The sequence below is a fragment of the Xyrauchen texanus genome, chromosome 45 (assembly GCF_025860055.1).
Source record: "Xyrauchen texanus isolate HMW12.3.18 chromosome 45, RBS_HiC_50CHRs, whole genome shotgun sequence".
Lineage (NCBI taxonomy): Eukaryota > Metazoa > Chordata > Actinopteri > Cypriniformes > Catostomidae > Xyrauchen > Xyrauchen texanus.
This window is the reverse complement of record NC_068320.1, coordinates 15,713,318-15,739,298: the sequence shown is the minus strand read 5'-3', so window position 1 is coordinate 15,739,298 and position 25,981 is coordinate 15,713,318. Positions and strand designations below refer to the sequence as shown.

At 37.9% G+C, this 25,981-nt stretch overlaps 2 protein-coding genes across 2 annotated transcripts in view; both read left to right on the top strand.

Annotated features, from left to right (window-relative positions):
• Positions 1–599: 599 nt before the first annotated feature.
• zc3hc1 (zinc finger, C3HC-type containing 1) lies at positions 600–7,349 on the top strand. The gene is given in 11 exon segments (XM_052118585.1): positions 600–717; positions 720–733; positions 1,118–1,237; positions 1,422–1,572; positions 1,671–1,754; positions 1,845–1,966; positions 3,690–3,838; positions 3,944–4,175; positions 4,329–4,529; positions 6,233–6,439; positions 6,677–7,349. Coding segments are annotated over 11 exon segments (1,470 nt in total). The 3' UTR covers positions 6,749–7,349.
• A 439-nt stretch (positions 7,350–7,788) lies between these two features.
• Positions 7,789–25,981, top strand: part of ube2h (ubiquitin-conjugating enzyme E2H (UBC8 homolog, yeast)) — a 38,689-nt gene continuing 20,496 nt past the window's right edge. Inside the window, exon 1 of the mRNA XM_052118463.1 lies at positions 7,789–8,051. Within this exon, the coding sequence (XP_051974423.1) occupies positions 7,999–8,051 (53 nt within the window). The 5' untranslated portion in view covers positions 7,789–7,998. The remainder of the gene's footprint in view (positions 8,052–25,981) is intronic.

Genomic DNA, 25,981 nt, shown 5'->3' with positions numbered 1-25,981 from the left:
GATAGCGTTAATCAGTTGCTGGCATCTTAGCAACTATGTGACTATATGCTGCCTCAGTAGCCTGTCCAAAACCAGTTTATGGAAGTAACTTAGTACGTAAACTGATAGGACAGCGAGGCGACAACTACCTTTGGTTTCGGACGCAGCCAGTCTGTCAGATGCATGTAATCAAATTTAAGAAGTTCCCTGTCTAAACATTCATAACTAATTCCTATGTTTACAAGCGGTTTGGGTGGTCACATGTAAAGTAGTTTATATCTGTTTGTCAGTGTTATAACATTACTGGGTCTTGTTAATGTAAGCATGTTTTATCATTAGGCCTACATTTGTAAACTAAACAATGCCATGGGTTGTAGAAGTGTGAAAGCCCGTGCACACATGTCACAGCAGTTATTTTTACAACAATAAAACATTTGTAAATTGATATTAGCCAACTTTTGCGTCAGATTAAGAATTGTAACAAAAGGACAGAAATATTCATAAAATGTGAAGCAGTCACAACGCTAACCATGGTATATTGTTAAACGGTGGACGCGGAACTGTACAAAACGTTTATGTTTATATCTTCCAGAGGAAAGGTTTAGAGATAGACACCGAACATGGCGGCGCTCGGGAGCCGTGCAAATCGCCTAGAAAACGGTGAAAAACAAAGCAAATCTCCTCTTGTATCCCCTCTGAAAGTAAGAGAACTTCTCAATGAAGGTGTCGCCTCAGAAGACAACGCGTTAAATTGGTAAGAGTTTCACTTTACTAGAGAGTGAAGTTGCGAAGAAGGGAGTGTGTGCGGGAAGAAGAAAGCAGGGCAGAGGCTGTGAACAGCATAGGACAAGTTTTACTGGAAATTCACGAACGAATTGCCCATCATGTTGGTTGACTGATTGCATGCATGAAGAATTACATGTATATCACATGCAGTGTCACTCATAATCAGCTCGTGTAAATGCATTGCACTTAATTAAATACATTTATTAACAGCTACAGTTTGTGATAATTGTTTGGTTGCCTTGTATATCAAAAGCATTGGTGCAATTACACATGAGTTATGTTTTTGCCTGGAAAATATGGATTTATGTTTTGCGGGGAAAATTGCAAGTCTATATGTTATTTTTATTACTAGATTGAAATTCACTTCTCCAAATCTCAGGATCTAAACACATTGTCTCCAAATGGCCTTGGCATAGCTCCTTTTGAGGCAGCAAACAAAGAAAGTTTTTTCAACAGAGTGGAAACATACTCTATATCCTTTTATAATTCCAATGCATTGCTTTGTGAAATGAAATATCCAGATGTCAGTGTCTTGAGTTGGATGAGAACCTATAGCCAGTTTATATTCCATCTTAAATTGATGTATGATATTTGTTTTTGATGCTGTATTTATTCTCTGGAAAATATATATGAAAATCTGTCCTTAACATAAGTACTGTCTGAAGTGGGCTGGAAAGCCCTATGCTCTTTCTCCATTGAGATGTGCACGGTATGGCTGGATCAATGTAGAATGTGACATGCTAAAGTGTTCTAGTTGCCAGGCTTTCATGTGTGCATCCATTCAAACCACTTTGGACTTCCAGAAATGTGAGTTTTACAAATTGCTTTTTTAAAGAGTTATGCAAAGTTTTTGCATCTACTTGTAAACCCAAATCTCTCTTTGTTGTCAAATTTACATTTTTCAGATGAGGGACGGATTTCAGAGTTGCAACAGCAACTTCAAACGCAACATGAGAAATTCTGTTCTTGGTCAGATTTTCCGTGTCCAGGTATTTTGAGAAGTTTGGATTGCTTTCTGCAACTGTGTGGCTTCTTAATCAGAAAAAGCAAGTCGAAAGTTTTTTTTTTTTTTTTGGCAGACCGATTTTGGATGGTTCCTATTAATGAGCCTACAGTGCTACTTGGTTCCTTTCTAGACCGGTTCAAAAGTGCTTGTCTTCTAGAACAACAGCTGCCTGCTATGAAGCCAGAGCAGTTCAAAGCAATGCTATGACATGTTCCCTCATGACTAATTATAAAGAGCCCATATTATGCTCATTTACAAGTTCATCATTTTATTTTGCGTGTCTACTAGAATAGGTTTACATACTTTAATGTTCCAAAAACACATATTTTTCTCATACTGTACATTGCTGCAGCACCTCTTTTCACCCTCACTCTGACATGCTCCTGTCCCTTTAAAGCCCCCTTTCTGAAAAGCCCAGTCTCTTCTGATTGGTCAGCTGGCCCAGTCTGTTGTGATTGGTAAACTGTTTAGAGAGTGTGTTCGGAAATGTAACACCCCTTACCATAACCGAGTTTCAGCTCCTGAGGCTTCCTGGGCAGTACATTCCTGAGGCGGCCATTATGCAAATGTGTTACATAGTGACATAGCTGTATCACGGAAGTAATGGCTGGACTGCAAACCAGACAGTTCAGGAGCAGTGTTTTCTGTGGGAGAGAGTAACTCCCTTTGGCTTGGACTTTGTGCTTTAACTTTGCAGACCTTTTACATGCACAAACAGCTATATTACACACTGAAGGAAAGGTAAAATCCCAAATCCCCTCTGGCTAACAGCATGCATATAATGTCAGTATTACTTATTTATGTGCAGTGCAAGTCATGGTTTAAAATTGGTAAACCAAGGTGTTAAGGGCCAGTGTTTAAACTTTAGATTTTGTAAGAATAATGGCTAATGTCTTTGAAGTTCATCCTAGATTAACTGCAGAAGTTCACATAGATGCATTGTCCTTTGTTAGTTGGCTGATGAAGGCTTTTGTTGGCAGTTCATTGATAGTCGATTTCAAGAGTGTAGACCATCATTAGACCAAGGTGATGCTGGCAGAGATCAGTGAGGTGCATCGGCAGTTCAACTTGCAGGTAATTTTGGTGGGGTTTGGTGAGGTCAATCCTAAATCCAAGGTTCAGGCAATGGCAAATTAAATATACCATATCTTGTGGTGGCATCAGTTCATCCTCTGAAGTCCATTGTAATAGACTCAAGTGATGTTTTAAAATTAATATGAAATTTAACAGGTAGCCAATGTAACAATGATAAAATTGGGCTAAAATGATCATATTTCTTGGTTTTAGTCCGCACACTAGCTGCTGCATTTTGAACCAATTGAAGTTTATTTATTGAACTTGCTGGACATCCTCCCACTAATGCATTACAATAATCTAGTCTTGGGGTCATGAACGCATTAATTCGTTTTTCGGCATCAGCAACAGAGAGCATGTGTCGTAACTTAGCAATATTTCTGAGGTAGAAGAATGCTGTTCTACAAACATTGGAAATGTGATTTTCAAAGGACAAATTGGTATCAAATATTACACCTAAGATCTTCACTGTAGAAGATGATGTAACTGTACATCCATTGAGAGTCAAATTTATAATTAGTACCTCTGTTTTGTCGGAATTGAATAGAAGGAAATGTCTTGCCATCCAGTCTTTGATTTCATTGATACACTGCTAATATGGAGAATTGTGAAATTTCATCGGATTTCAAAGAAATATAAATTTGGGTATCGTCAGCATAACAGTGGAAAATTATTCCACGATTCCTGATAATATCTCCCAGGGGAAGCACGTATAAGGACAAAAGTAGAGACCCTAAAACTGATCTCTGTGGCACTCCATACTTAACGTTTGTTTGATTTGACAATTCCTCGTTTACATAGACAATGTAAACTCACTCATAATTTTTTTGTTACTCTTTCTTAGACATTGACTGAAGATGTTATAAGTGTCCTACTACAGCTGATTGAAGATGAGCAAGTGAAGCAGGGAGATTCTCCCACAAAGGCCTCATCAGATCCACTCTCTGTACAAGTAGCAGCATGCATTGTAGCCCTTTGTGGTTGGGCTGCCAGGTAAAAATGCAGCCAATTACCTTTCACCAACCATTTGAAGCGATAGTCTTTAGGGTATTGGTTTTATTAGCAAACTACACTTTGCTGTGCTGTGTTCTGTTTTAGCCCAGCACTCCATTCAATGAATCTGCCCAACCTCAGCTGTTCATTTTGCATTTGAAAAGTGGGACTATGGAACTTCTTTCAAATGGATAGTGTTTTAGGAGATGGTGAAAATCCTCCTCAGTCTCCGACATCTACTTCCAGCTTGACTCCATCTCAAGGCACATGCGGGGAGAAGGGGACTCCCGTAGTCAGGACACCACTCGCTCTGAGCAGGTTAGTCTTTGTTGCATTTGTTTGACTTAAAGTGGTTGATTTACATTAAGTTATACTGTATATATGCCATTATTTTGTCTTGTTCGAGACTATAAACTTTCAAAATAAACATAACATGAAGCGAAAATTAACATTTTGCATGGTTTGCTTTTGGCTAGGCTTTTACGTATAGATGGAAAACATCCCATCCCCACTGGTTCCCCGCACAAGAACTAGGGACTCCCCTGTTCCTCATGAGGAGCTACCCAGTCCCCTGCCCAGAGGCAAAAGACCCATGACCCACAGCAGGGGCCAGGGAGAGAACCTGGCGGTGGATGTGCCCTTTAGCCCACAGCGAAAGACAAAGCACCCACGTCTCTCTGCTAGTGGCCCTGTAAGGACAAACAGTAAATGTTTATGTATCATCATCATTGCTACTTTCCATTTACCTCAGTTTTCAGAAAGCAGTACTGAGAAGTTAGAAAAATTGTTTTTAGAAAATAAAAAATACTGGTTTTCCAGAAACCATTGTCATCACTTTAACATTATAAGGGTCTATATCGGGTTGCGGTCAATACTGACCGATTAACTTGTATTAATATGTGGATGTGTGTTTGCACACAAAGTCCTTGGACATGTGCGTACACACACACACACACACACGCACGCAACAGTTTGTCGAGTGCCCTTTTGTGGATCGAATTTCCATGCAACTCTGAGGAATATTTTGTGTTGCGTTTGGGCTTGTTTGAATTGGGATAGTCTGCTGTTAGTTTCGATATGTCATTGTCTGTTATATGTATGTTTCAGGAAGTAATAAGGAAAACCATGACAAAAGACACTCCTGTTTATTAAATATGTGTGTCAGTGGCAATAATTTTTTCTAATAAGTTTGCTCATTGCGTTTAAATAATTGATACTTTCCAACGATATATAACACATGGCTAAATATAATTGCAGTGATAAACACATTTGCAAATTATGAGAACAAAACAGTTCTAATTTGTCAGCAAATTAAAAGGCATTATTTAGAAATGGTAGGATCAACTATATGCATCATAAAGTCCAGATTCTAATGGTGGTTGGACACCGAATGAGAAGCACCATGCCATGTCGCGTTGCAGCGAGGACATGGCACAGGTATCAAACGCAGGGCACGTCGATGCGGTTCAGGTGGCAGACAGTACACCCAAAAGTTACCAAGATTTTTCCTTCTTCAAGAATGAACAATGCTAGAATAAATAATGATGTCCTCTGATAATGATTTGGGTCAAATTTAATAAAAAAATATGCGGGTTGCGCACCGTGGTGTGGCAGAAATTTGAGTAGCTTCTGGAGTCGTAGCTTGGTGCCACCAAGCTTGCGGCAGTGTGTATATTCATAGAAAACAATTGTTTCGAATTTTAGAATGTGCCATGTTGTCCGCCAGTCAAGTCCGGTGTGCAAACTCCTTTAAGCTTTAAAATTACATACATTTTGTTTAGATCAAGCAAGTATTTATCAATTTCTTACATAATTATTATTATTTTTAAGCACCTCCCACTAGCCCAGTATAAGCTCAGTTCAATGAATCCTTCTATCAATAAATATTTCTTTAACATTTGTTTTCTTTTTTTTTTATGTGTTAAAAATAAAAATAAAAAAAAAAGGCAGGGGTGAGTGGTAAGTTGTGCATGGATCGCGGGGAGTAACATGAGCCTCCACGTGCTGGGAGTCTCCACGGTGTCATGCACAACGAGCCACCTGATAAGATTTGTGGATTGGCCGTCTCAGAAGCCACCTGGATTAAAGTGAGGAACCGTGCCACCACAAGGACCTACTAAGTAGTGAGAATTGGCCATTACAAATTGGGAGGAAAGGGGGATAAAAACAAAAGTACAAAGTCATAATTTCTTGACCGGAAACACAAAAGGTGTTGGCACATACGAACACAACACAAGGGTTGAAATTGTCCACTGTTTTAATGAAGGTCATGTTTAATTTTTACAATGGAAATACTCAATGAATTATGTCTATTTTTCAATGTACAGGTATTTTTAGATAATTGAATTTTAAACCACATCTAAGCACTGAAGATTTTTGGTTGTGGTGTTTCAGGAGGGGCCCTTGCACAGGAATGTGTTTGACCCAGTAGCCCAGCATAGAGACTGGTGTCCTTGGGTGATTGTGGGACAAGACGAGAGGAACTTGGACAGCTCTTTCTTTGTTGGCTGTGAAGCAGAATTTCCACAACCTCTCTGGAAAGCAGCACTGACCCTCTTCATATCTTTAAAAAGTAGTCCAGTAGGATCCAGTCCATCTCAGGTGATCCCAATTCAATATTATGTAAGCTGAATCAGTCAGAACTTGTGAGATAAAGAGGTCATTATTGACTGCAGTTCAACAATCTGTTGCTATTGTACATCTAGATAATTTTATTGTATAACTTTGTCCAAGTAAGAACTGCCCAAGCAAATCATTCTCATTTCAGGTGCTAAATTTTGTCGATCTAAGCTAAAAATCAATTGTCTTATGCTTTCACCCCATCTTTGTTTCCTCCAGGGTCCTCATGACAAATCAAAAAGGGTTTTCTCCATATTTCGGCAATGGCAGGTATACTCCCCATTCCAGTGAGTCGTGTTCTTGAAAGGAGGACTGGAAAGCCCTAGTGAATTTATTCTGGTGTCACGCTGTTCTTTGTAATAATGACAGTGATTTCATATCAGTGTTTCTTGATCGTGTGAGTCTTGTTTACAGTATCGGGTTTGGTTGGGAAAGGAACAGTAAATCCACATGGATCAAGAGACCTGTGCTGACGACCTTGCCCTAGAGCAAGAAAGCCTGACAGCTTCTCCTCACACAGACTGCCAAATAGTCCTCGCCTATTCATTGGCATGGGGTTTTATAGGGTCTGAACTGGCCTATATGTAGGGAAGCTTTAATTAAGTGCCTAGATCTACACTGGAAGACATGTTATTGCATCATAGCTGGACATTTTTTGATTATAGTATAGCCAAGGAGAACCAGTGCTTTGTGTTTTTCTGCATTGTTGAAGTAGATGATGTTGACTTGCATAAGCATAAATAGGATGAATACCATTCTTCAACTATCTTATGTCCACATGCCATCTGAAATGGATGTGCCATAATTTGAAACTGCCAGTATAAATTAAATTGTTTGCTTTTGGACCACTTTCTTCTGCCACGGTTGGTGTCCTGCATCATGAAGGTAATACAGAGTGTGAAATATAATAAACATATTTCTTTACTGGTTTTCACAATGATCTTAAATGATCTCAATATGTTATGTGACCAAGTTGTCTTAAAGGGATACAACATATTTTTTAAACCTTTGACTACTACAGCTTAAGCACTTCCTTAAATAAGAAATATGGGGAAAGATGTATTTGCATACATATTTAGGACACAGTAAAGACTATTAGAAATATGGAGCTATTGGTAAACAATGTGTAAAAAAAAACCCCACATCTGACCGTACTTAGGAAAAATGTTCACTAACACGTTCAACTATCATAACAAATGTGTCAGTGGTCTAATGGTAATTGTAGACAAAAACTACAATTGAATCGATCAAGACTACAAAGCTGAGGCGTCCATTATCTGTGACGTAACATGAAAGACCCCATTTCGTCGCGCCGATATGACATCATCCGCGGAGGGATAGATATCTGGAAAGAGAGCAGTGCAGACAGGACTACCAGCACTATCCGCAGCGGACAGAAAGTGGAGGGCGAAAAATAACTCGGACCGACATATTGCCGTATGCCAATGTGCAAAAATATACAGTTTCGATAGAGGCCAAGGTATCGAGAATCAGACGCAGAAGATTTGAGCTTTGGTCATCTGAAAGAGGAGTGGATAAAGATGTCGTCTCCAAGTCCGGGCAAAAGACGAATGGACACCGACGTGGTGAAACTGTATCCTTTAAAATATAAACAACACAAATAACGTAACAATGTTGCTCTTAAATACCTCTTATATTCGTGACAAGCGGCCGAAATCGTATCTGTTACTGTATTTAAATCGTTCTGCGTGATTTTCTGGTTTGAAAAACAGTTGTCAAAGCCAGTAAACGCGTTTATTGGATGGTGATCAGCTTTTGACAACAAAAGTGTTTTGATGGTTGTCAGTGCGGCCAGCAACAAAGCGAAGATTTATAGGCATTCAGCTGTCAAATAATATAACTCACAAACCCAACGTTCAAATCTGATTTTACTCGATTGGGATGTGTACGTTGTCAGTGTTCTAAAGCAGAAATGTTGAGGATTATTTATAGCAGATATATTGCTCTCTGTCCTCTGAGTGTTTTGTCGTCGCTTGTCTTTAATTTACTGCTGTCAAATCCACATAAACACTAGACATCCAGTTGTTTGTGCAGATAACATTTATATATCTACATATAAATGATATCTGACTGATACAGACAAGTTTAAGATCAAAATAATGAATGTTACGGTTAATAGATTTGGCCTGCTAGCGAGCTAGCATAACCAACATCACAGACAGTTATTTATTTATTTCTTGATTGTTTTTGTCAGCGATTTTTGCTCAAAAATAGACATACTTAAGGCTTTCTAGCTCTCTTAACACGGATATATTTATACATAACGAAACTGCATGTACAGATTGGTGATTTAAATAAAAGACACATTAAGACGACGCTCATTTATAATCCAGCAAAGCACTTTAAATAATAACAGATCAGAAATGACCTAAACTTCAGATTTAGTGTCACTGTATAACGTCTTATGTACTAGAAAGATGTCTGTGCAAATGTTTTTCTCTCTTGCATCGAGGATCCATCTTGTTTTTCTGGCTTTTGTGTTAGGTCGAATGTTCTCGTTTGGGGTTAAATGTGTTGACAGCAAAATTTGTTTTTCCACTCTTTTACTGATTGTAACGCTTTTGACGAGAAGGGAAGTTACGTTGTTCGTACAGTTCTTGGGTGTGGATATTTGTCACTCCGTACATAAGAGTCCCATTACTTTTCCATGCCTGACAAACAACAAAAGTTTTGATCGAGTTGTTTTTTTTCGTTCACTCTTGCTCCTTTCGGGTCAGAAGTTGCACGGTTATTATGTATGCAACCGTGCTTTTATTCGGAGTGTGGTTTAGCTGGGGTGTCGGTGTGTTTGGTTGTTTTTTGTGTGTGTATCTAAGCACATATATCTCACAGTTGTGTTGTTTCTGTAACATCTGTGACCTCTACATTTGGTAGATCATTTATGAACTGCTGTAATGTCGCCATATGTAGAACAAAATAATAGATTTGTTTGCTTTTAAAGATCAGGAAAGTTTTCGTGCCTCAGATTGCACTCTAAACTTACTTATACCGCGATTTGATTAGTTAATTTAGTGTTTTCAGTCGTAAGATAATGACAAGTGTGCAAATATAACTGGTCGGTTGTGAAACGTTACGTTAAACATAAAATCCTGAAAGGCACTAGGATTGTCTAGTTATGTTTTTGTCTCCAGCATTGGGAACTAGCCTTATGATTGGACATTCTGTTACTACCCGGAAACTGCAAATGGGTGGGACTAAACAGTTGAGTGGCAATGTCCTAGTTAGTAATCAGAGATGGGGTGGAGGTTAAAGGTAAATGGTTTTAATTACTAAAAACAGCTGATGGCAAGAGCGAGTTTTTAGACCCCTTACAGCAGGTGTGACCCAAAAGTATTTCCCCCCAATGTAATTTAATGAAGTTTGGAGGAGGAATTCACAGACATACACTCACCAAGATAAATAAAATAATTATGTGATTTGGCTTCCTGTGGTATTTTGGTAATTTGGACGCTGCAACGTTTTCACTAGGAAAATATGACCATGGTAATTGACCAGACTGCCTTGCTGAATCAACAGTAATTTAACAGATTTACTCCACCACAGACACTAGAAGAAACTAATCATGCAAGGATTTGTGCACAAGTCTGGGACCGTTATGACACAACATTGGTGGGAACACAAGTAAATTTCCTCATCGCTTAAAGCGTTTGCAAAACACATGTCAAGTCATTTTTATTTGTATAGGGCCTTTCACAACACACATTGTTTCAAAGCAGCTTTATAAAAAGTAATGCATTAACAGAAAAGGGAACTGTAATATCTATAATATCTTCGAGTCATTGTGTAGTTTGATAAAATACAATTGTGAATTGTGTATGCAAAGAAGCCCACCCTACCCCCAAATACAGTTTTAACTTAAATACCCAATCCCTTAAAAGGAGACCGACAGGTGTATGACAACTGGGAGCAGGTTTCCTACTGTTGCTTGGGACAATTGTTTGCAACTAGGCTGCAGGCTGGGTGCATTGAAGATTTCCATGTATCATTACTGTATATGCGTATCTATGTGACTCACTACTGCATTCGCCCTCTTTGTGTAATTAGAACCTGAAATTCATACCACTTTATGAAGGACAATCGAGACCATAGGGCCTGTTAAAGAGTGTTTGTCTGATGATCATGCACTGCAATCCACACTTGGTCATTTGTTGCAGGCACCTGAGAGATGCAGATCAAGACCACGTTCAACTGGGAATTCATGAAATGCTTGTCAGAATGAACTCTCAGTGCCGAGCTGCCTTAAGCACTTCCTAAGCTCGAGAGAGAGAAATGATGACCCGTCTTTGACATCAGCAGATAGCTCTGAAACATGCTTAAACAGGTCAGAGCTGGCTGTTAGCTTTGACAGAGCAGCATGGAATAGCATAATATCAATATGTTGTGTAACATCTGTTGCACTTCTCATTTAGCCTATCGTCTGTTAGCTGAGGGATTTAGGTCTTGTGAATTTATTTACTGGGAACTCAAAGGCCTCTTGATTTAATCAGAATGGACTGAGCTCCACTTGATCATCTCTTCTTTTTTCTCACATTGCCAAACCACCTTTTAATTTAATTAGCTAGACTAAATGTAACAGAAGTGCTTGTTTCATACTAATTTCATTGGCTTTTGATAGGCATCAATAGTTAACAAGGCAGATTTACCTTGCATGTGTAAGGATTTATGCTCGTGAAATCTTTAGCAATAAGATTTCACAGAGCACCTGAAAGTTTGACTAATCTTGTTTACCATGCTTTTATTTTGGCCTTCATTTATTACAACCAAGTAAATAAAAGTTTGTTGGTCTTGAAATTTACCCTAGCTTTAAAATGATAAAGAAAAGTTTTATTCCAAGAGTACAGGTTCATGTGGTGAGTGTCCCCATAGTAACATGAAGTATGCTGTTTCTTAACTAGCTTGTCTCTTCAATGTTAAGGCCGAAACATACTCCACGCAAGTACGTGAACACAGATGCATCTTGCTACACAAGCTTGAGTTCATGCATCGTTGCGTTCTGAAATGTGTCAGAGCACAATTCATAAAGCCCCATTCACACCGCCAGTGACATCATCCCATTCATTTTCAATGAGAGCACAGCAACTTCCGGCGACACAAGCTTTGTTTCTTCAAAACAAAATGTTGCATCGTAATGACGTAAGCGTGCTTGGGCCCGGAATGTTAAATGCATTGTGAGAGCAGGCCAGTGGGGGAGTGGGGACGGGGGACAACCCTGCTTAGGCACAGTTCAAGGCAACCGGGCCTAGTGTGAGTATGCCCTAAGTCTCTGTTTTTGCAAACAGGGCTTAAAGTTGTATTTAAGATGGCAAAACATCATTTTCAACAATGAGCTGATTTGATGAATAAGGTTGGAGTTTTTGATGTGGAAAGGAAATACGCTCTTAACAGGAGTGCTGTAGAATCATGAGTACTTACTTTTTCTCATAGCTCAACTTGTTGATCTGTAATCAAGGAACCTCTGTGCTGAATGTGAACATGACTACATGGGTATTGTAAACCTACTTCCACTGTGAGCAATTGTTTGAGAAATAAGAGCACATTTAGGGCTTATTTTATAGTCCCTATGATTAGGGATGCACCAATACCACTTTTTCTCTTCGTATTATGATATCGGAAATCTCAGTATCGGCTGATCCCAAGCCGATACCAGTGTTTGTCTCTTTTTTGTTAAATTTTGTTGTAAGACATCAGTCCATTTTTCACACAGTTATTTTTTGGAACCCATTCAACTTAAATATTGTTATAAATTGTAAACAAATACTAAATATGACAATAATAATATTAAATTGTTATTAATATTATTAGTGTTGACTTTGAAATACAACAGTAATATATTTAAATTGTGCACTTTTTAAACCCTCATGCTTTTATTTTGACATTCTAAACTCTCCAGGATTTCCTGTATGTGTCTGTCTGTAGGCAAGTTCACAGTTTAATTTGCTTATTCAAATTCTGGTAAAATGCACCTCTGGTGCCGTTCTAAATGCATATTATAAGTGAACCAAACTATTGAGCATCTACATCTGAGATGTTGTTCTTGAGTAGTACTCAAATATTGCCACCGCCGTGAAGGCTAAAAATAGGCACGAGTGCATCACCAGCCTGTGCATGAGTTTGTGTCAACAGAGCTGCACCATTCACTAACACGCTGCTGCTGTACATACTATATATTTACTTATTAAACACAGCCTTTTGTGATTCATAGAGCTATCGCACGTCTTCAAGTGGCTTTTAATAAAATGCATGAGTCATATGAACTGCTTTAATGGTGTTTTTATGGTTCTTTTATGTCATTTTCACAGTGTCTGATTTGGATCGGGCTCGTCAGACCGATATCTGATCCATCTAAAAGCTTTAATATTGAAGCCGATACCGATCCAGGTATCGGTGCATCCCTACCTGTGGTGGCCACTGGCATTGTTGGCAACTGTTTTACAGTATGTGTTATTCAAATGCGAACATGTCTTAATCTTGTATAAATTTCTGTGTATTCCTGTTTGAGTCTTTCTCTGATAATCTGGACTACTAAGAAAGAGCAGCGGATTATGAATGGAAATTTTGATTTTCTATCCTACTGCCAAGGCTTTAGCCAAGCAAACAAAGCAATGTTGAACAGAAACAATTATTAAGAGGGTTATGCAATCTCACCTTCCCCTAGATACCCAGGCATCACTGTTTGTAAATAGAATTTGATGATGGTACTGAGCTTGGCAGTATGAATTCCTCCTGGAAGGCAGTTGCTGGTTGAATGTAATGCCATGAATCAAGCCACCACTGAATCAAACCTTGCCATGAGGAACGCTCTTTGGCTTGGAGGCTTCATTATAATACCAGCCTCAAGGTTCGTCATAACACTTCAGCACCATGTATGTGGTGCGTAGCTTGGTAGGGAGGGGGAGGGGTTGAGCTTGCATGTTATGGAACAGCTCGGAGCAGGAATTCCTAGTGTAACCATTGTTCGATAAAGACGTTGGAAGACACAAAGTTTTCCAGGGCCCTTGCCAACACTAAAGGAAACCAGGGACATTTTATATGTCCCCTGTGTTTATTGGTGTGTGTCAGATCCCTGTGGTGCAGAGGCCCTGGTGTGGACGGCCAATCATGGGCTTTATCTGGAGTGATCCGGCCTCTTTGTGTGTGAGCTGACATTCCGTCTGCTCCAGTCTGCTTTCAAATGCCCATGCAGAAGTCCTATGACTTCGCCACTGCGGTGTTAGTCTGGTTTTTCTATAACGTGTGTATGCTGAACTGCAATTACTTAATAGGGTTGATGTTCAGCATCAACCCTATTATTGAATTTTAACAATAATACATTTAATAATGTCCATAAAATAGAATATAACAAAAAAAAAAAAAAACGGAAATGCTGAAGATTCCATTAAAAATCTGTTTTATATACTGCACTATTTTCAGTTCTCCTGTATTCCCCAGGTGTACTTAAGATCAAATGTATTTTTAATTACAAATTCTCCTTTGGCTGATGTTTTGGGCTTTTCTCATAATATTCAGTATGGATAGAATGTAAAAAGACACCGGGTTTGTTTTTCACCTCGCATGGCCTGACCTGTGTTCTTTAGATTACAGTATTTTCTGACTTTTTGGCCTTTTTTTCAGACAGCTTTAAGGCCTGGGTATACTTCGTTTTTCTTCATTCCGGATCACCCGGAGACCTTGTTGCCTTTCAAAGCTAATTTTTCTGACCGCGAAGAATACGAACATGCACCGACGTGCAAAGACGAGGACCATGCTGTGCTGATGATTGAATTTGCACTTTGCGTACTGTGCATGGATCAATCAGCAACGTAGACAACCGACGTATACTTTGGCCTTTATAGTTCACATAGAGAGGTTGCACTACAAATAACTGATGGACAAAATGTGGTCTTTTATTTATTTATATTATATTATATTACACACACACACTACCAGTGAAAAGTTTTGAAACACTTGTATAATTCTTTTTTCACATTTTAGAATAATAGTAATGTCATCAAATCTATTTAATAATAGAAGTGGAAATATGGGAATTATGTTGTGACTAAGCAAAATCCAAATTAAATAAAAACTGTTATATTTTTGCATCTTCAAAGTTGTCACCCTTTGCCTAGAATTTGCAGACATGTACTCATGACATTTTCTCAACTCACTTCTTGAGGTTTCACCCTGGGATGCTTTTTAAACAGTATTGAAGGAGTTTCTATGTTGGGCAATTATTGGCTGCTTTTCTTTATTTGGTCCAAGTAATCAATTTCAGTTTTATAAAAAAATAAATTAATATGTTGGCACAATTATATTTTTGTCTACAAAACTAATTTCAAACATTTAAGCATACGCCTTCAGATCAAAATAATTTTAAAATCATGTGTTTCAAAACCTTTGACCGGTAGTGTATATATTTTTACATTTCCCAAATTGTTTTTATATGTGATGTTGTATCGATAAAGTCAACATTTCCAGTTAAAATAACATGACGTGGCAAGCGCGAGTCTGATAAAACAAGTTGTTCTATTTAATAATTGGCAAAATTGGGGAACATACTTTTTAAAAGTGTACTTGCGTTATTGATAGTACATGTCTGGCGATCTCTTTTGCACACACACACCGTGCGAGTGGACGGGCGAGCGAGAGTTTACAAAAGTAGTTTGAAAGAGTGCATGCTCTGTCGCTCTTAGCCAGAATATTCGCATAAGAACATGTAAACACTTGAAAACTAATGTGCTGTATCACACACACCATGTATGATAATCCAAGCCAAATCCTGACAGGTCCGAAATAGAGGACATATGATCACCCTAATTAAGCGGTTCTAAATGAGCTCCTCAAATATTAAATAAACATGAATGTCTTTCTTCTGTATTGTTTTATTTATTTTTTTATCTGCACTTCTTTGCGCTGCTTCCTGCCTTTTGCACCTGATAATTTTGTTCTATTTTCCACTCATGATGGTGACAGTAATAGGCTTATTGGCTTGCTGTCACTCTACATATGAGTGTGTATGGTAGTGGCATAAACAACTAACGTGTCATGATGTATCACATCATGATAGCAGGCAATGTTTATTCCAACATGTCAACTTGTGAGTTGTTGTGACTGCCAGGTCATGTTTATTGTCTTTGAAAGGCTTTTTTGATGATGTCATTGTAACTATTTAACAGTACAGACAGGATGTTAGTGGCAAATTTACACTGGCGGACAAAAGTTTGGAATAATGTGTAGATTTTGTTCTTATAGAAGGAAATTGGTACTTTGATTCACCAAAGTGGCATTCAACTGACCACAATGTATAGTCAAGACGTTAATAACGTGAAAAATTACTATTACAAATTAAAATCAAAGAGTTCTCCAAAAAATCCTCCACGTGCAGCAATGGCAGCTTTTTGGCATTCTAGCTGTCAGTTTGTCCAGATACTCCGGTGTCATTTTGCCCCACACTTCCTGTAGCACTTGCTATAGATGTGGCTGTCTTGTTGGGCACTTCTCACGCCCCTTACAGTCTAACTGATCCCACAAATGCTCAATGGGGTTAAGATCCATAACACACTTTTCCAAGTATCTGTTGTCCAATGTCTGTGTGTTTTTGACCTCTCTAACTATTCTCTTTGTTTTTCTGTTTTAAAAGTAGCTTTTTCTTTGCAATCCTTCCCATAAGACATGAACCCATGAGTCTTCTCTTTAGGTTGTACATGAAACTGGTGTTGAGCGGGTAGAATTCAATGAAGCTGTCAGCTGAGGACATGTGTGGTGTCTATTTCTCAAACTAGAGACTGTGATGTACTTATCCTCTTGTTTAGTTGTACATCTGGACTTCCATATCGTTTGTCTTTGAAGACTGTAGTGTACAGTATGAAATCTTCAGTTTTTGGCAATATCAAGCATTGTATCACCTTCATTCCTCAAAACAATGATTTTCAAAGAGTTTCTAGAGAAAGCTGTTTCTTTTTTGCCATTTTTGACCTAATATTGACCTTAAGACATGTCAGTCTATTGCATACTGTGACAATTCAAAAACAAACAGAAAGACAATGTTAAGCTTAATTTAATGAACCAAATACCTTTCAAATGTGTTTGATATAATGGCAAGTGATTTTTTTTTTGTGTATTGTATTTTTTGGTACCAAATTAGCAATTTATCCAATATGCTCAAATGTCAATGACAAAGAATTTGAGAATAACTTATAATTTCAAGTCTCATGTTAACGCAGTTTTCTAGCATTGTATGAATATTTGTTTATATATTTTTTTAATGAGCTGATTTTTGTTAGTTGTCAGTGTATTGGTGTGCATGTAAACGTGCTAATATTTGCAATTTGGTAAATCATCAACTGTGTTAGTCAGACGGGAAATGCTACTTTGATGACCAGCATTCTACTGCAAAGTTCAATTCACAGAAACCAAATGTTTAAGTTCGCAAGGCATAAAAACATGTGCGTGATCAATGTACGTAAGATGTAATGATAAGGCAGCACTGGTCCAGTTAGTCAAGTGACCGTTCCATCAACCGGTCCAAAACTCTGGGCATCCGTTTTGTTTAGCTCTGCAAATTATGTGACATGAATTGGTTTATTTGAAATCTAATTTAGATTACTTTGGCTATATCCAATGTCTGTCCCTACCATCAATGTATGTTTGTTTAATATATCTTTTGGCCAGTCTAAATAAAGATGAAAGGATTGTTTCTGTTACAGTGAGTTTGACAGACAGGGATGATAAACGGTAGGGTTGTGGATTCGACTGCCCCTTGACAGTGGGAGATTTGAGGCCCTCTGTAATCCCACAATAACACTGCAGTTCCCTGCATGCATGGCCAACCTCGGGTGAAAAATAGATGGACTCCAAGTTCCTCTCTTTGTCTAATGATGGTTGGGTTGTGGCATGTGTGTGCTTTTTTTTTTTTTTATATAAATACTCTTGAGAATGGATAAACTGCATTTTACAATGGTCCAAAACAAACAATGTTTACATCTAAATGCCAGAGATAAACTAATGTAATCACTACTGTTGAACTGGAATATGAGATTGTCTTTGTTGTGTATGAATATCTTTGTGACCTATATTGGAATATCTTGCTTTAGCAGTGCCTAATTAGAGCCTGGGTATGTCAAGCTCAGTTGTTCTTATTTGACAGGAGTTTGAAGTAATACATTTGTGTTAGAATGCAAGTTATGGTGTAATCAGCTGAGTACACAGGCACTTTATTGGTCTGCTGTAGGATGTTTCAGGAGATATGCTCGCCTGAGCAATGGTGTGTTGCATGCTGATGGACCCTGCCCTTTGTAACTCAGAGAAACCTGCTTGGAGCACCTAGTTAACAGAGATCAGGCTTCTAATCTTTCTTTATTTTGATATATGTCAGCAAGTATAATCTTTTAAAAGAAAATGCACCCATTGAAATCAAAAGGACAAAAAGGCTGTTATTACTACCTGATCTTAACTGTTGGGCCATTATAGTAGTTATTACCTTTGTTGTAACAAAGACTTCTTATTTTGAAGTCATCATTCTTATTAAGACTCAAATAAACATACAGTGGAAGTTGGTGTAAAGCTTGTTAATTGTGGGCACTGCAAAATGTCAGTTGTGGTGACAAAGGCATCGTCACCACAACTTTCTATTGTGTTGTTCCGGCTGAGTGAAAATGTTATATGTTGTATATTTTAATAAGTATTGTTATTGTTTAGCAAGTATTTAGGCCTAATTTCATGGAAACCCTGCTAACTGCATTACAGTTCAGTGTGCTAGGGAAATAAAAATTTTAATCTGCATTATTATCATGAGGGAGGAATTACATTTAATGCATTTTACATTTATTAGCAGATCCTTTATCCAAAGAGACTTCCAATTGAGGAATACATCAAAAAGCAAAGTGCTGCTATGCAGAGTTTTAAATTACACCCCAAAAAAGTCTTACAATTACAAAGTAATTAGTTACTAGTTATGCTTATTTCTAATATATTAACAAGTCATTCTGAAGGAGAAATGTGAGGTGCTGAGTGTATGACTTGTGTGAAACAATGAACAAGAAAGAAATATAGACATGATTTTGAATTTGAGCAGAAAATAAGTAAATTAATAGTAAAGTAATTTGTAATGTGATTACTTTTCAATGAAGTAATTAGTAATCTAATTACAATTTTAGAGAGAATTACTGATTTGTAGTGGATTACTATTTTTCGAGAGAGAGAGAGAGAGCGAGAGAGAGAGAGAGAGAGAAAATTAATTTTTTATGGAAATGAGAGAAGGGTCCACTTGGCCACAGCATGTGATTCAGATTCTGGCAAGATGTAGCATTTGGCTGGTTTGTGTGTTCACAGGAGCTGGCCCTGTAGAGCAAGAGCGATATCAAGATCTGTCAAAGGAGATTCTGTAACTCACTAACAGCCAAAGCCTTTTGATGCCCCTATTGTAAATAATATGGCCTCATTTATTAGTAATTAGCATGAAAGATGTTAATGTTGTACACTACTTAAAGTCATACTTTGTTTATGCACATGCTTCGAGCACATGCATGCAATTTTGACAACAAATTTTACTAAATCAAAAATGCTAATATTAAAGGGATAAGTCACCCCAAAATAAAGTAAATTATGACAGAATTAGCATTTTTGGGTGAACCATCCTTTTAAGTCCTTGTTAAAATGTCTTATTATAGCAAATTAACGTGCCAAATGTTATGCTCTTTTGGAAATGCAATTGAACTGTATACTGTATGCAAATAAGATTGGATGGCTTTGTTTAAATTACACAAACATGTGCACACAACTCATTCTTGGGGCATACGTGGCATTGCACAGGTTGAAGTTTTATAAACGAGAGGGCATTTCCATTTGGTTTACACTGCCTTGGAACTGTGGGTTCAGACAGGCATTGATATGTAAAGTGTGTTGAGGCTTTTCTTTCCCCATTTCATTTGCTCCATCAGTATTCACTGGCTCTGTTTAGGCCTCTGGGATAAGAGTTTTCATCCTAACAGACTGCTTCAGATTTCATCCTGGCAAATAGTGTTCTACTCAACCCTGACGGTGTGCCATACCTGACTTTTAAATAGGTTAAATGTGTTTATGGCATCCCTTAGCTTGGGAGTAGAATAAAAAGTTGCCAACTTATAAGTTGGCAATTTAAGAGGTGTGTGTGTGTGTGTGTGTGTGTGTGTGTGTGTGTGTGTGTGTGTGTGTGTGTGTGTGTGTGTGTGTGTGTGTGTGTGTGTGTGTGTGTGTGTGTGTGTGTGTGTGTGTGTGTGGTTGTTTTGAATAGGAAAATGACTTTTAGGTAAAATAACACCAGTCATTTCCCCTGCAGTGAACAATCAGCCTACATCAAATTAATCAGAATGGTAATGAAGTCAGCTGCCTGTATTAGATTAAAAGCAAAGGTTTGTCAGGTCCCATGATGTTGGTTTCTATAAGAGAGGATTGCTGCAGACATGCACATCTGAAACCATTTTAACTGTGAGCCATGTCAGCTCCATGATGTCATTTCCTGTCAAGGTTCATACTTTACATTTTAGGAGATGTAAGCCACATGCAAAACCACTAAATCATTGATGCACCATTGATATATTTGTGTTTATATTTTGTATTAAAGGTGTTTGCAGAATAAGCACTGAGCATTGACCAATTCCATTGTGCTCTTTTTTTTTTTTTTTCAACTCTGTTTAGTGCACAACCCATTCATTCTTGTCCCGTTCTCTTTAGTGCGTAGGTGACTAGATGTACATGTTTATGTATTTCACACACAGAGTCTGAAATGAATAACCTGTTGGAGCCAAAGGGCTCAAGGCTTACTGCATCTTGCGCTTTGTACTCCATTATTGCCTAATGAAAGCATTATTGTGTAAAGTCTTTGAAGCAGCTTTACTTGAAACTACTTTACTTAACTCTATGTGAAAAGGCATACTCACATGTTATTGCCCTGAGCGCTACTTTACAAGAGCTTGCCTTATTTAGTGGGTACTGTTTAAGGTCAGTGTCCATTTTAGCCACATATGACAGAGATTTTAGCTGGATTCTGACCCAGCTGTACACACAGTCATGATGGTCTACACTTCCATCAGCTCATGGTTGCAGAACAACCGGTTAACTTAGAGGTAATATACATCCATTTTAGTTATATCCCTGCAAATGTTTATATGTAAAAGCCTGTTTAGTAAAGCCATGCCCCCAGTGATTGTGAGCAAAGGGCAAAGTTTGGGTGAGACATTCCCCTACCCTGTAATAAAAGCAGCAGAGAAACAACCTACAAAATAATAGGCCAACTTTTGGACATTATAAGTTCAAATCAGTTATGATTTTATAGCAGTTGTGAATATAACCTTGAATGTGTATATTGAAAGGATGTTCCCTCTTCTATGTATTCTATCAGTTCTACTAGAATCCAATTGATTTCCCACTCTAGAATAATTTCTCTATAATAAGATCAACAAACGTTTTAAACTTACTGTATATAGTTGTCTAATCCATGTGACATAAAGCGTTATATATTATAATCTGTATGTTAGTTTGCAAGTACAGTTAGTGTTATTGTTGTTTCTAAAACTTGTCTGGTTTTGCAAACATCGGCAGTGTTATTTATCCAGTTATTTTCAACAAAATTGCCAAAAGAATCTCTCACTGAGCATTTTATTAGGAACACCTGTACACCTATTTATTCATGCAAGTATCTAATCAGCCAATCGTGTGGCTGCAGTGCATAAAATTATGCAGATACAGGTCAGGAGCTTCAGTTAATGTTCACATCCACCATCAGAATGGGGGAAAAAATGTATCTCAGTGATTTAGACCATGGCATGATTGTTGATGGCAGACGGGCTGGTTTGAGTATTTCTGTAACTGCTGATCTCCTCGGATTTTCATGTACAACAGTCTCTACAGTTTACTCAGAATGGTGCCAAAAACAAAAAATAAACAGTGAGCGGCAGTTCTGCAGAAGGAAATGCCTTGTTGATGAGAGAGATCAACAGGGAATTGCCAGACTGGTTCAAGCTGACAGAAAGGCTATGGTAACTCAATTATCTATGGTAATTGTAAACCTGTACAATTGTAGTGAGCAGAATAGCATCTCTGAATTCACAACATGTCGAACCTTGAGGCGGAGAAGACCACGTCAGGCACTTTATAAGGACCAGAGTTTTCCTAATAAAGTGCTCAGTAAGTGTATATTTTATTTATTGTGAATTGGAATAAACAATTACTCCACAAAGTACTGGTAATATAATATATTAGCTTAACTGTAGCTTGTTTACGGTTGCCAACCAATGTTGCAGCGTGATCCATCAATATCAAATATGTGATCGCAGTCTTCGAAGGTGGCTCATCTGACCCGATATTAAAGTCAGAACTAACCGATAAATAATGTTTTAAATGGTGTCATTTAAATTATATCTAGACAAACTATTTTTAAATATGACCGTTGTTTTAGTTTCCCCAAATCTGAAACTCATTACTCTGACTTAATAAAGCTCTCAGATTCGTTTTGTGTGTCTCTAATGATGCTCATAATGTTAATGGTGAGACCCAGTAGTAATAATTTCCTGCTGTGGTTCCAGTCCGGGTCCTTGATGTCTCCATTATTAGTTGACCCTATGAGGGATGGTGCAACTGCGGACAAGACTGCTAATCTTGCAGGTAAACACTCTTAGCCCTTAAGGCTTTGAGTTGTGCTTTACTGAAGGTGCCCTCTCCCCTCACTCATCCGCTCTCTCATACACACACATAACTACGCAGCTGCTGCTGGCTTTCAGATCAACAAATGCAGTTATGAGACATACTGGCATAGTACATGATATGCACATAAGAAGTAGTGTCATAATGTTTATTCAATAGACCCAGATTTCAATGATTCACAGTGATGACTTGCCAAAGTTTAGCATCTCCTTTTTAAGGCGTAACACAAGCAGACCATATATGTTTGGAGTTGATCATTACACTGCCCTGCAAAGGAAAAATGCAGTAGCTACATATTTTTTTTTAAAGTGAGTTATAACCGAAATTAGATCTTTTAAGACTGTGCCCTGTGACAAATGGGTTTGCATCAACTAGGCTCAGATTCGGAGGAAATGGAATGAGACTATTTATAATCCACCTTAGGCTGGACCGTCCAAAATCTTTGAAGCTTCAGTGTTGGTGTAGTTACTATATTTTAGCTTTGTACAGTATAGTACCAACATCAGGAACAGAACCCAGAACTGCATAACCTAGAACAGATGTTTGCATTGGTAAGTGTTTGTGTATGTATTATGGTATTAGGTGTAATGTGACATCAGTGCTGTCAAAGCTGGTGGTTGCTTTCGGTCTGATTAATGACAGATGTCCAGGAGAGATGAAGACCATCAGATTGTCCCAGACTTCTGAGCAAAGGAGTGCCAATGAATTGGGGAATCAATTATGAGAATTAGAGAGATGCTTTTGCTGTGGCAGTTGTAACACAGGTAAGGCCACAATAATGTTTCTCTAGAATTCTAGAACTGAATTTTAGGCCACGTACACCCAGAGCTTCACTTTCATAATTTGGGGTGAGAACTGGGGTTAGAGTTTTAGAACAACTGATTCTAGAACAATTCTATAATCCTCAAGGATGTGGATCCACTGGAACATTAGAGGTAGGCTGCACACATTGGCATGACTTTAGTCCAGAGCAGAGTACACAGCGAGTCATTGAGCCAGGTAGCTGGGCAAGAGTGTGAGGTTACACTGGGATAGGAAGTTGTTTTAGTGATACTGGCATCACCATAGATGGCTTCCTGTCAGGTTTGACATCAGCATTTTTAACCCTGTTTAACGCAATGCAAATTGTGACCCATATTGGAAACTTAAAATTAAAGATGCCTCTTCTCTGTCTCTGTCAGTGAACTGATTTACTTCCTCTTAGTGTGTTGAACAGACTTCAAACTACCACACTTCCTGTCTTTTATCTTGAGCATAATGATGTGTGTGTGTCTGTGAGAGCATGACAGCATGTAGGTGGCATGTAGGTGGCACTCTTAATGTATTTAGCCCTCACAATTGTGCTCGTCCATAGACATTCAGTCTAATTTTCAGTTCATGTACCACCCCTATTGTTTAATCAAGTATCTCAGCCTCTGAGTGGACTAGAAGCTCAATCTAGTTGTCATTAGAAAGCTGAGCCCCTTTTATGATGATGTATAACATTTTTATCATCAATAGACAATAACATTATTTTTCTGATGATGATTTGTTTAGCATCCTTTTCTGCTGGACTGCATATTTTGTTCTGAACATCTAAGATAAAACATTGGATTAATCAGACAAGCAAGCTGGCAGAGAAGTAAAAAATGACTACTTTTTTGAAAACTGCCTACGGTAAGATCAGATATAAAGTTTAAAGTGGCTATTTGGGGCTAACAGCAGCAGTGATTGATGCATAAAAGAGAAATAAAATGTTTCTTTTGAAAATCATTTGAACTGTAATATTAGGTTACCTAAATTAACTATACAAGACACATTCCATGATTTGTCTATTTAAGTGCTATTTGAATAGACTTTTGTTAATTAATATTTCTACCACATTACCTTTAGGTGGCGCTTATTTGTGATGTGGATGATTTCAGGCGTATTTTGTTATTTTATGTAACAAATGCAGAAGTGATGGCTATCTATGAATAGTTCAGATTCGAAGCTTTCGAAAAGATACCAAATATGCCTGACATGTATTCAGGGACTTGAAATTGTTAAGCATACATTGTTTTTGCGACATAGCGCCCACTTTTGGACCTACTGGTGGGTCCAAAGAGTTGAAGCGGTTAAATGATGTTATTTGGTTCTGTATAACATTATTTGTTAATTGTGATATTTATTATTTATTAAAATCTGAATATTTATTTATTATGTGGTGTCTGAATTTCTTTTTCTTTAGGCTTTAGTTAGCTATCTACTTGGCTACATATCTAACATTGGTTAAATATAGTATGTTGTTGTGGTGTTGGAGCATTAAACATACATTCCTTCATGAGTACACATACTCTTCTACTTTTCAAATTCTTTTTTCTTTTTGCTGTAATTCATATGTTGTAATTTTGTTATTTATTAGGTGGCTCCTTGGTTTGGTTCAAACCTCAAGAGTTCTTTATTGAAAATACTAATGGAAAAACCCTGGCAGGATTCAGGCTGCTAAAAAAAGGTTTTAATAAAAATAGTAATTGCAAGTTCCTGTTTTGGTAATTTGGATCGTGGGAGGGCCTGAGCCTGTCTGTAATGTTTTGAATATGTTTGCCATAAGCTTCACCAGTTTTTTTTTTACACTGTAGGTGGACTGAGATGTCTAAATGGGTTACAGATTACAAACGCTAGACAGAACATCCACAGCCCTTGGCATCAACATGAATAGTTTAGACCGCAACACTCTTCTACTCTACAGACACTTTCACAAACAGAACAGGCCTGCGGAAGAGTGATGAATTGTCTTTAATCATCTTTAAGTAATGTGGAACTAACAAGCAAACTGTGTTTTCCACCCTGTTGGCAGTGGGTAAATATTTTGCCTGCACCCCAAGGCTAGCTGTTAGTATTAGGTGTCAGCAGAATAGGATTCTCTGCTCTTCGTGTTTGTCCCTGATGAATGAATGTGTCTGAGGTAAGAACATGCTGCTACTCAGTCCCTTGGCAGTATATGTCTGCCCCCTGATTTCATCCTTGGCAACGCTGAATGAACAGAGCATTGGCAAACTTGGCGTTTTGTTTTTTGTATCTTTTTCATCACATAGAGATTCATTTTAATTATTGTACCCTGTTGTACCCCTGTTGACTCATTGCATGATTTGTCTGTCAGCTTTACATTCCTGGAATCCAATGTTGATAAGATTGTAGTTGTCTGTCTATGATCTTCATTCACATTCAGGGTATTAAAGTAGTTGACTATGGTTATTTGAGCAGAATTTCATGGGTCTTTATGCTGGCTTTGTCCATCATTTGTCTTTTCAGGCTAGGACATTGTTTTCCCACAACAGACTTCTAAAAGAAGGCAAAAACCCAGTGGTTTTCAGCCGCATGACTAAAGTCCATTTACAAAAATGGGCCGAGGTGTTTTATTTTTAAACCAGAGGGCAAAGCAGAACAGGATGACTGCCTATAAGGGCATATTACCAGACACATGTCTGCGCTTGTTCTTTCACAATGGTTTATAAACACTAATTATTATTATAATTATATCTTTATTAAATTACTTTGTGCAATGAACCGCAACAGCAGGTAGGAATCATAGATGTCTAAATCAGAGTACATGAGCATACATAATGACTAATCTGATTGGTTATCACACTTGTTCCATGAAGGTGAACTTTGTCTTTTTTAGGATGTTAAAATACTCTTCCTATCCTGGTGCAAATATTAAGAATCTCATTTATTCAGACAAGCAACATTGGTTCTACCAATGGTTTGAGTCGGGGCGGGTCTGTATGTTTGCCCAACCAATGGCAAACAGTGGGAGTGTTTGGTAAAACCTGTTTGAAAACCATTACTATTACTGCAGTTTTGTGATGCTAGTGCTGTTGAAGTCAT